Here is an 11,282-nt window from a genome sequence, read left to right on the forward strand (position 1 = left end):
ACACACCTGAACGGGGACTATTCTGGAAGCTACTGCCCAGGTCATAGGCCTCTCTGCCCCTCAGAGCTGTCTGTGAAGTGGGAGGTGGTCTTCAGCTGCTGTCCGGGGCGGGGTGGGGGGTGGGGAGCCACCAGCCACACGCGGCTCCCGAGCCCTCGAAATGTGGCTTGTGTCACTGAGGAGCTGAATTCTTAATTTGATTTCCACGCATTTCAAGGGCCCCAGGTGGCTCCTGGCTAGCATCCTGCCGGCATTCCGGCATTCCCACAGGGCAAGAACAGCACGAGCTCAGACCTACTACCCCTTCAGAGCCATGCTAAATCTCGGCTTAATAAAATATTTAAGATGAAGGAAATCCGGTGTCCTCAAACAAATTACCCGCCTACCTCCCCTTGCCCCCGCACCCCCCCATTTGGTTCTGGCCTTGTCCTCTCACTCCCCCAGGTGGAGAAAACGCAGATGACAGCACGGCTCGGATTCGGATCTGGGCAGCAGGCTTCCCTGCAGTGGTCCTACCCAAACCAGACCAGAAGCAGGGCCCCACCAAGTCTTGGCTGAGCACCACATATGGACGGGAAGGTGTGAGATCATGACCTATAACGTCGTGCCAAACCAGACACCACCGAGCCCTGACCCTGGCAGGCACCCGATGTTTTAAGGCAAAGCTGGAGCTTTTTTATAGCTGAAATCTTTCACATGAATCTTCCCTGTGACTTGGGGAAATATCACCGTGATTCATGCCGGTGGCAGACTGACTCACGCGGCAGAAGCAGGTGGAAAGCTCCCCACCCTGACACAGGAGGGCTGAAGGCTTGCACTCACAGCGCAATTGCTCTAACAGCAGGGGGGAACTCTGGGCTTCTTCCGTGAACGACAACACTAGATAAGTTATTTCATGAAATTCACTGAACTCTTTCTAGAATTATGGATCATGTAACGGAGCTTTTCCTAAAAAGGGACGGAGTGCTGACTGCTCCCGTCTGTGACACACACCCTAAGTCTTTCTGGGGTTCCAATTTCATGGTGACCCTGTGTTTGCTCAGGTGCTTTAAAGCACTATTTCCTCTGGTTGGGGTCTTCACGAGAAATGTGCTCCTTCTTGACCCTTGTCTTCAGCAGTGCCTGTGTGATGGATGGGGGGGGGGGTCAAGTTACTCCCAAACGCCCATTAACAACAGATGGGACACTGTGAATAACAGAAATGGTCACCACTTAATTTCTTAAGACGTGAGGACCACATTCTTTTTATCTTCCCCAGTGCTTGTACAGAACAAGATGATCAAAACAAAACTTTCTAATATGTATATAAAATTCATAAAATATTAAAAAAAATTATACATCACCCTTAAACAACACGGGTTTAAACTGCGTGGGCCCAATTCTTTTTCAATAAATACTACACTTAAATGTATTTTGTGTTCTGGTTTTCTTAGCATTTTCTTTTCTCTGCCTTACCTTATCTTAAAAACACAGTATACAGTAACTGTACCATACCAAGTATGTGTTGAGCAGCTGTTTTTACTATCAGTAAGGCTACCTGTCAACACAGGGCTACTAGTAGTTAAGTTCTGGGGGAGTCAATAATTATACAACAGATTCCTCGCTCTGTGTGTGTTGGGAGGGACTGGCACCCCCAATCCCCATGTTGTCCAAGGGCCAACTGTATATGTATGTTCTGAGAAAAACTCCCAAAAAGTTTTTGAAAAACTCAAAATGAAAAATATAAAGCACTGAAGATCACATGGGAAGCCTTATATTTAAAGGGAAATCCTGTTTTGAACTGCTTTCATTAAAATAAGATCTTATGACACTGTATATCTTACCACTGACCTCCAGTGCAAAGCAAAACCAAAATCAAAACCCTCTTCTAAAACTTTCACAGGATGGGTGCTTGGGTGGCTCAGTTGGTTAAGCAACTACCTTCGGCTTAGGTCATGATCCTGGAGTCCCAGGACTGAGTCCTGCATCAGGCTCCCTGCTCAGCAGAGAGTCTGCTTCTCCCTCTGACTCCTCCCCTCTCATGTGCTCGCTCGCTCTCAAATAAATAAATTTTTTTTAAAAAAACCACCTTTCATAGGACATTAGAAAAACACCCAAGTACCATAATCTTCCGTTTTAGTCCACTGCTATTTATTTGGAAAACAAAAACAAAAACAAAACAACTCTGCATCAGAATGTCCTTAGAGGATCAAAAGATAAAGAAACAAGATCCGCCCCCCCCCTTGTAGTTTACCATATCAGAACCCCCAGCAAGCTAACTGATTTGAAGCTCCCCTTCCTCCTGAGCACTTTTAAAATCCACCAACAAACACTTCTGGCCTCCAGGTCCTCACATACATGGCAAGCGCCAAGAAGAATCAAGTTAAATTGCTGTCCCCGAGTACTTAACCTAGTTAGGGAGGTGAATCAAGGTAAATAAAAGCTGTCCAAGGCAGTATAAATGGTAAATAACCAATTGAGCCAATAACTGCTTTCAAAATTTAAAAGTCGGAAAAAATAGGGGCCAAAACGGTGAGAAAAAAAATTTCAGATTAAGTGACCCTGACTTTGAGCTAAGGAGATGAAGGGACTAAAAGATGGGCGGCGAAGAGCGCGGGGGAGCTCACGTCGCAAAGTGAGGTCTGGGGACCCCAAGAGGGGGGTTCCTGCAGGCACTTTCTGGGGTCCGTGCTTTTACAATAACACAAAGCCATGATTTACCTTTATAACCATCATCAGGTCAATTTTTCACAGGCTACAAGGCTCAGGGTATCAAAACAGACTGAATGCAGGAGCAGACTCAAAGAGCCAGCGAGCTTCTACTAAGCCAGACATTAATCTGCAAAAACATGGTGCAATGTCATTTTTCTCAGTGCGTTTCTGTGAACAGTTATTTCTCGTAAAAACATCCTACTCACGTTAACATGCATTGCATGTGTTACTATAAGATGAATTAAGGAATGTTTAAAAAATTTGTTTTAATTTCTAGCAGGGAAAGTTATCAGCTAAAGCCAACCTAAATAAAAGCTCTTTGGGACCCCGATTTTAAGAGCATGAAGGGATGCCGAGGCTCCTTTGGTCTGAACCCTGCTAGGGGAGAAGTATGTATCAGGCATGATTTGCAAGCGGATGTACTACTTCGTGGAAGAGTCTTTCTAAAGCAGGGGTCTCACCGGGGGCCGTTTTGCCCTGTAGGGGACATCTGGCAATGTCTGGAGACACTGCTGGCTGTCAGAACCCGAGAAGTGTGCAGCCACTGCTGTCTAGTGGGGAGGGCTGGGTGCTGGCAAGTATCCTCCAGCACACAGGGCAGCACTGCGGGGAGGCATCTGGTCCACCAATCAATGACACGGAAGGTGGGGCACCTGCTCAGGGCAGTGGGTCTCACCTGGGAGAAGGCACTGGGGGGCTGCCAAGCACATGGTCACATGCAGGAGCAGTGAGCCCTGGGGAGGGACAGGAAGCTCACAGAGCTGCTCCTCACTCATGCCCTCCCACCCACAGCTGACTAGCCCCTCTGCAGAGCCCCCATCCTTCTGCATCACCAGGGTTCTAAGCAAAGACGATGCAGAGTGGCTGGGAAAGTGGGCAAAGACATGATGATCAAAAGCAAGGAATTCCACTTCTGTGTAACAGACACTTAGGAATTAAAAAAAAAAAAAAAAAAAAAAAAAAAAATATATATATATATATATATATATATATATATATATATATAAACTGTTGGTCCTCTGGGTCCTCTCAGTGTCACTGGGGTCTCATTTAGGGTCGTGTGGGGGAAAAAAAGTGGGGAGAGAATGATGGGCAGTGTGGCAGAGGCAGCCCTTAGTGACAGCATGAGCTCAGAATTCAGTCTGTAGACAGTGGCTTTGGTGTTATGGGGGAGGGGAGTCGGGGACTCTCCCCTTAGAAGGTGATGGTCACAGCCTTCTCCCTAGGAAACACACCTGCCAACAGACCACTTCCACTGTCCTCCAACACTCAGGTTAAAATTCCTGCTACAAAGCCGAGTGCCTAGAAAGTCAGATCTTCTTAAGAAATACTTTCCACCAAAATGTTGTTTCTGTTACCAGGTAATGGGGGTTATTATAAGATGAATTAATGTTTTTGAAATTTCTGGTTTACTTTCTCAAACAGGACTCTGCCAGCCATACCTGTGGGACCTCAGCAAGCCCGGCTCCCCGTCTCTGCAACACTGAGGTGGGTTTCCTGGGATGTAAAGGGACGGATTATAGAGAGGAAAAGGTTATGGCTAAGGGCAGAAGATGTCAAAATGAGCTAATGAGCTGGAGAGGACCATTCAGCTTTCTTTCCAGGAAGAGGTATTATGTCAGAGTTGCCGTAGAGACTTCCAGACCAAACTACACTGAAGCAGGACAGGTAACATACGTGACCAGAGAACAGCGCTCAAAACAACCTTTAATGTGCTTGAAACAAATCACTTTACAGAGAGCATTAACACTTTTAAAAACATAACTTTGGATGCAGTATACAAATTAAAACAGCTACTATAAAAAACACCACGGCATGGTCTCATCTTCCAGAACAGACTTTAGAAATCTCTGAGTGATCAATGAAGATTCTAAATATTCTTCAAGGGGGCCTAGGTATGTCTGCACAGCTTTGAACGTGACACCAAGAACAGATGTTCAGAGCGGAGTTCCCTCTGTCAGTCTCCTGAGCACCCAGGAGCCCACCTGTGGCCTCACTCCTTAAGTGTGCCATGAAATAAACCTGTAAGTACTGGGCAGAAACTTTAGTTTTGAGTGTATAAATTAAAACATCCTATTTGAAAGAGAATAAAACAAAAAATGTACCAGTACACATCATTCGAGAAGAAATTTCTAGAAAAATGTGCCCAGCAACAGTTATGACCTTTATTATTTTGTTACTTGGAAGATGTATTCTGCCTTACATCTTGCAGGGAAAACTTTTTCAAGAGGGGTCATGTCTAATCTATCCCATCGAATTAAAAATGGCCAAATCTGAAACTCTCCACTGTTTTTAGAGGTGAGGAAACAGGGCCATGGAAGCTAGGTGACATCACTTAGGGCACTCAGGAGTCAGCATTTTTACTCCCCAGGTTAAAATATGTTCCCCTATACCACTCTATCCTTTACCACAGAACTTTGTCTTCCTAAACACCCCTGTACAATGAAATGTTCCTTTGTTCTAACAGAAAAGTGTTCTGCAGCATAAGCCACTTGGTGCCTCTGTTTTCCGTGAGGCTGGGTTACAGCCAGCCAGGATTTGAGGCGTAAGGACCTTTTCCAGTCTTGAAGTGGTGTGTTAAGTCAACCAACCACGGGCCAAGTTCTTTTTCATGTGTTCTCTGTTGAGATGATTTCCCAAGCCTGGCTACTCTGCCCTGGGCGGACTCCTGTTCTGCATGCCCCTCAGGCTGGGACAGTCCCAAATGGGGGAAACGCCCCCACCCCAGGTGAGTTCACAGGCTGACCCGAGTGAGAGCCAGCTGTGAAGGTGATGGGACACTGAACAGGTCTGAAAAGCAGCACGAGAAAAGCTGTCCTATTTGAACGGTTCAGGTCAAAAACATTCAAGTTCAGAGGAACGTTGACAGGAGAGGGAAAAAGTGCGCAATGAGGGTCTCGAGCCCCTGAGCGGGTCAACCGTATCTGCAAGTGGGTGGAACCAGAGCTGAAGAAGCGGGATGAAGACTGAGAAGGAAACCGACATCGAACAAATTCAGGCTCAACCCAAAGTTCAAATGAACTGAAGTGCCTCAATTAGTACTCCTGCAAAAACAACGTACACAGTCCTGTGCCCACTGTCCTGCTTAATGGGCCTTGTTGCCTCTGGTATCCTTATGAGGAAGCAGTGAAGGGCCCACCATGTCAGTATTTTTCGGTGGTAATTTCAAGCTCTGTAGCTCCAGCTCTTAGACAGTAGCTCTAGAAAAAATACAAAAAGACAAGTGGGGCATCACACTCAGGCACTGGAGGGGGCCACACCTAAAGAGTCTTAAGCAGCTGACAGTCTAGGAACCCAAACCACCTTAAAGACACGCACTGTACGTACTAGCGGGTTTGTGATCTTTAAGTGAACGGATGGACTTTCCAGGTTCAAACTTAATGTTATCCATCCTTCAATTCAGGTTCGTTCTGCTAAAATGGGAATAAATGAACCAGACCACTGATGTTCTTTGCCCCACTAACGGTGAGAAGAGAGGTGTGTGACCGAGGAGGTTCGGGGCAGTACTGGAAGCCTTAGCAGCTTTAATGAAACACCCGTAAGCAAAAGGAAAGAAAACGCATACTACCCTTGCAAAGGGACTAAATTTCACTTTAATCGATTTAGTAAAAAAACTGACTCGGAAGGAAGCAAGTCAAAAACAAGAATGTCACTGTAAAACGTGATTATCCGTTATAAAGACAGGGCAGAGAAGAACTGGCACCAGTAATTCCCAACTACTGATATTTAAGGAACCTTTGGATCTCTTTTTGCTTCGGGGAGGGTGGCAGATTTGCTGGAACCAACCACCTGCTAAAGAGAAGGGAGGCTGAGAATGTACCAAATGATAAGGAAAAGATACCACTCCCCAGGGCTTAAAAAAAAAAAAAAAAAAGAAAAAAGGCTATGCCTATAATCACCAGTTAACTGTGTTTCCCCAGATGACATGGAACTCATTCTAATTCGGCTTACAGGAAAGGGATCTGACATCTGAAATTAATGTCATCTGTGATAAGCCCAGGGTGATTGAGCTCGGGAGAACATGAAACCACCAGCAAGCTGCTTCTTGGCTACCAGTGATCCGAAAAGGCTTCCTAGCTCAGCCTGGGTCCAGACAGCTCCTGGATCCTTCGCCTGAGGGGCTCTAGTTCAACAACTGCTCCCAATGAAGAACAGGCCAAGTGCTAGCACCTGTGTGCCCAGGAACGCCATCAACCCCACCAGGGAGACACGGTCCTCACCAAGCATTCCCGCTGCTCTTCGGTGAGTCCACAGCAGAGAAGCAAAAGAAGTGAGGACTGGCCAACGCAGAGAGAGAACAAGTGACAGATGACAGAGGATCGTATCCAAGTACCCAAACTAACTCAGCTGAGAGGTACCAACCCATGCCACTACGGAAAGAGGCTCTGGGCATCAGACATCAGCAGAGCACAAAGACCGCACCAGAGAATCAAAGGTGAGGGGAGGAGGAGCCACTGGGAGGGACGGACCTGACCTGGCAGCGGACTTGCAAAGCAAGGAAGGGGAGGAGGATCTGAAAGCTAAAAGCACCAACGACGGAGGGTGGGGAAACCAGCCTCTGCAGGAGGGCGGCTCCATCTGGGGGGGGGGGGGTCATAAACTTAAAAATACCAGTTGCACAGACACAACTTCCATAAACCCATCCGTCTTTTCCCAGACTAAAATAACGAAAACCGAAAGAACTGAAATTTCAGTTTATAAAGGAGACTCGCAGACAATCTCGTGCAGGGAAACATTCTAGAAGAGCCTGGTTTTCACCACGCTGTGCTGCCCGTAGTTAAAAGGAGTTCACGAAAAAACGGAAAGGGAATATTTGAGAGCAGTTACCTCTGAGTCTATTATGTCTTGTCCTTCTTTTGAACTTTTTCCACTTTTCCCTGCTTTTGGTGATTCCTGGGAAACATCAAGCAAATCAATTAGGCTTCTCAATTTTTAGACGGCTAAACATCAGATACACCAAAATGCAGTTTTAAAACGGATTTACAGTTTACCCGGAACTTCGGATAATACCATCAAGAAATTCTGCCTCCCGTTATACAGAGACCCAACACGGAGCCGCGACACCCCCGCCCCCAAATCCAGACCCTCCTGGTTTTCTGGATCTGTGTGTGGCGTTGAAAACTCCGAGAAGCAGATGACCCACATGCGCGGCGCGCGGGGCATTCTGACGGGTGCAGCTCGCATCCCCGTCTGGCCTCCCACCGTAAGCCCCGCGCGCCGGGATTTCTGCGGCGGCTCGGAGACGCCACGGAGCTCCACCTGGAGCAAAGACGTACCCCCCCCCCCCCATGTAACGCAGCACACTCACAGCCAACGCCGCCGCCCCCTGGGATAAGAATAGTATTTCCGAGCCCCAGAGCTTCCCCAGGAGAGCAGACAATCCTTCGCCAGCGTGAGGGGGTCCCTCCAGGCGGCTGCAGCCCCCCACCCCCCCGGCCCCGGCCCCGGCGTCTGCGAGGCCGGGTCAACCACCTCCGCCACCGCACCTGCCCCCTCACGCCCACCGCGCGCACCGCCCGGGGCTGGCGCCCACGCCGCCCCCACCGCGGCCGCGCCCCCGCACGCCGGCCCGGGCCGTCCGGACCCCAGCCCGGCCTGGGCCCCGGCGCCCCCCGCCCCCGCCCGGCGCTCCTGCGCCCCCGGGATCCCGGAGCCCGCCGCTCCCCGCTCCCGAGCAGTTCCCCGCCCGCCCTCCTCGCGGCCCCTTCCCTTCGCCGCCCCGGCCCGTCGGGCGACCCGGACCCGGACCCGGACTCACTTTCTCCTTCTTGTTTTTATTCGGCATGGCTGGTGCGGACAGTCACCGCCTGCCCCCCGCAGCAGCAGCGGGGCCCCGCCCCGGCCGTCGCGACCCCCGGCCGCCGCCGCCGCCGCCGCCGCCGCCGCCGCCGCCGCCGCCGCTCGGGGACCGAGTCGCTCGCTCGCTCGCACTTCCCCTTTTCCAGGCTCCCACAGGCTGCGGCAGCCGCGGCGGCGGCGGCGGCGGCGGCGTCTCTCCGCCCCTCCCCCGGCCCGCCCCTCCCCGCCCCTCCCCCAGGCCCCCGGCCCGCCCCGCCGCCCCCGCCCCGCCCCCGCGCCGGCTCCGCCCCGCTGGCCTCCAGGTGCCCTGCCATTGGCTGAGGCGCCCTCACGTGCCCTAACGCTCTCCGCCGCGGCCCCGCCCCCGCGCGCGGTTCCGGTTCTCCCTCTTCCCCCAACCCCCGCCCCCAAGCAGCGCTCCGGCTCCCGGGGCCTCCTGAGCGGGGCCTCCTCAGCGGCGCCGGTGCGCCGGCGGCAGCGAGGGTTGGCCGGGAGAGACGCGCCCAGCCTCGGAAGGGGGCGTGGGGCTGCAGTGGCGGCTGCTGGCCGGCACACGCGGCGCAGGTGCGGGACGCAGAGAGCAGGGGACAAGTCAGGCGTGGAAAAGGCCGGTCTGAAACGGATGGCAGCAACGGCGGCAGCAGGCGGGACGTGGCCCAGCGCGACCCGCAGCCTCCCGGCGTCGCCTCCTCGCCGCCGCCGCGCTCGCCAGGGTGAAAGGCGGCCGCGCGCCGGCGCACCGGACCGGCTGAGGAGGCCCGCGGCCGCGCGAGCGGCGGTTTCCCCGGGCCCTAGTGGGCCCCACCCCGGGAGCGCCGGTCTGCTCTGCCCCGCCCCGAGTCCCCGCCCCGCCGGAGGCCCCGCCCCTGACGGAGGCCCCGCCCCCGAGGCCCCGCCCCGCGGGTCGGGCTCCAGCGGCGCCAATGGGATTTTATTACTTTCTTCAATTTGGCTCGATCGCGGACCACGTGAGGAAACCTCTGCCTTGTGACCAGGGGGCCACGTGATCCCGTCTGCTGGCTCGGAGCGCGGGGGAGACGCGTTCTCAAGAAGAGGGCGACTTTGGGCCGCTCCCTCCGCAGCCTGTGGGACGGCAGAGGCCGCTCACCACGGGCGTGGGGGCTGCTGCGGCGGGGCGGACGGGGCTCGCGGGGCGGACGGGGCTCGCGGGGCGGACGGGGCTCGCGGGGCGGACGGGGCTCGCGGGGCGGACGGGGCTCGCGTGTGACCGCGTTGGGCGCCGGCGGGGCCGGATCCGAAGCGGGCGCTGCGAGGTGACCGCGTCGTCTCGGGCGCCCGGCTTCGCTCGTGGAAGTCGCTGTGAGCGCGTTTTCGGCCGCTCGGCTCCGCTCTGCGCCGGGAGCGCCGGCGGCCGCGGGCGGGCCTGGAAGTGAGCCGTGGCCGCGCGTGTGACGCGCCGACGGTGTGTCCGTGGGCCGGCCGCTGTCGGTGCGGAGGACTCGGTTTTCCGGGGGTTAATGGTTAGAGAGGGCCGTCCCATAGGCAATATTAGCCAGGAGTGAGTTACGGAAGATTCACAGAGGGCCCGAGGTATGGTGCAGTGTCCTGGCTGATGGATGGAGCCCCTTCTTTCAAAAAAAGGGATTCAGAATAAGCTATCAGTGAGATACAGAGATTTTTTATGTGTTAACACTTGTGTGTGTGCACGCATGCATGCGTGTCCCTGGGGTTACCTCTTCTGAGATACCCCATCTTCTATGTTCATAAAGGCACTGCCCGTATCACAGAGAGACCTTTTTTCCTTCAGACCCCCACCTTTCTGGGACACTTTTCTGAGATGGTGAAATGCTCTTCTTTCCTTCCTTCCTTTGTATTTTTTTTTTAAAGATTTTGTATATTTATTTGACAGAGAGAGAGATAGAGAGTGGGAGAGGGAACACAAGCACAGGGAGTGGGAGAGGGAGAAGCAGGCTTCTTGCCAAGCAGGGAGCCCAATGTGGGGCTCCATCCCAGGGATCATGGCCTGAGCTGAAGGCAGACGCTTAACTATCTGAGCCACCCAGGCATCCCAGTGAAATGCTTTTTCCATGTCTGGCTTCCCTGTATGGTGAATTGCCTAAATTATGCCTCTGAGCTCTCTCTGGAGGAGCAGAGAGGTCCCCCGAGGATCTAGGCTTCTGCCCGCACTGCAGCCACCAGCCACAGACCCGCAGAGACTTGCTGCGTCACCCTGGGGAACAGAAGAGGTGCATAAAAGAAGGGCAGAGAGAGGAAGTCTCTTGGTCTAGAATCAACTGAGCTGCCCCTTCCTGCATCTGCCCTTAGAAGCTCTTTCCACCGGCTTTTCTTCAGGGATACCTATGTCACAGTGGCCTGCCCTCCTATTCTTCTTTGAGGCCCATCCCAACCTGGCCCCGTCTGCCTAGAAATCCCTTTCTCTTGGCTTGCTGGACACCATTCACTGGAGCTTAGGCTTCTTCACGTTTCTGGCCCTGCTGGGCTGTCCAGGCGTTAAGGTGATCGTGCATACTTGGATTGTCAGCTGTTTCCCATCTTCGGCATTCTGCCTTCCCCAGAATGTTGGCAGCTTCCGTGGCTTCTGTGATTTGGCCCAACCTCTCAGACTGTTGTTCTCTGTCCTCCTGCTGCCTCTTTTTGGCTATTGACTCCCCACAGAGCTTGGGATGTGCTGGCGTGCTGGCTGGTTCCATGTCACCAGCCCCAGCAGGCCCCCAGCCCCTGCTCCTTACTCGTGCTGATGGGGGGCTGCCCATAGCCAGGACTGGACATAACATCTTCCAGGCCATTGCTGACGCCTTCCCCACTGTAGA

General features: G+C 53.1%; 1 protein-coding gene across 5 annotated transcripts in view; it reads right to left on the reverse strand.

Annotated features, from left to right (window-relative positions):
• PPP2R5C (protein phosphatase 2 regulatory subunit B'gamma) overlaps window positions 1–8,700 on the reverse strand; it is a 121,585-nt gene extending 112,885 nt beyond the window's left edge. For 3 of the 5 annotated variants that reach the window (XR_014313474.1, XM_082737478.1, XM_082737486.1), the window contains exons 1-2: window positions 8,450–8,661; window positions 7,519–7,584 (exon numbers count right to left, since the gene is read on the reverse strand). Coding sequence is in view for 4 of the 5 variants with exons in the window: in XM_082737478.1 (XP_082593604.1) it covers window positions 7,519–7,584; window positions 8,450–8,476 (93 nt within the window). In the remaining variant the exon portion in view is untranslated. Of the gene's footprint in view, window positions 1–7,518; window positions 7,585–8,449 lie in introns of all 5 variants that reach the window. The other 2 variants (XM_082737487.1, XM_082737485.1) reach the window with 2 other exon arrangements.
• Between the last annotated feature and the right edge of the window lie 2,582 nt (window positions 8,701–11,282).

Source organism: Mustela nivalis, assembly GCF_964662115.1.
Source record: "Mustela nivalis genome assembly, chromosome: 6".
Lineage (NCBI taxonomy): Eukaryota > Metazoa > Chordata > Mammalia > Carnivora > Mustelidae > Mustela > Mustela nivalis.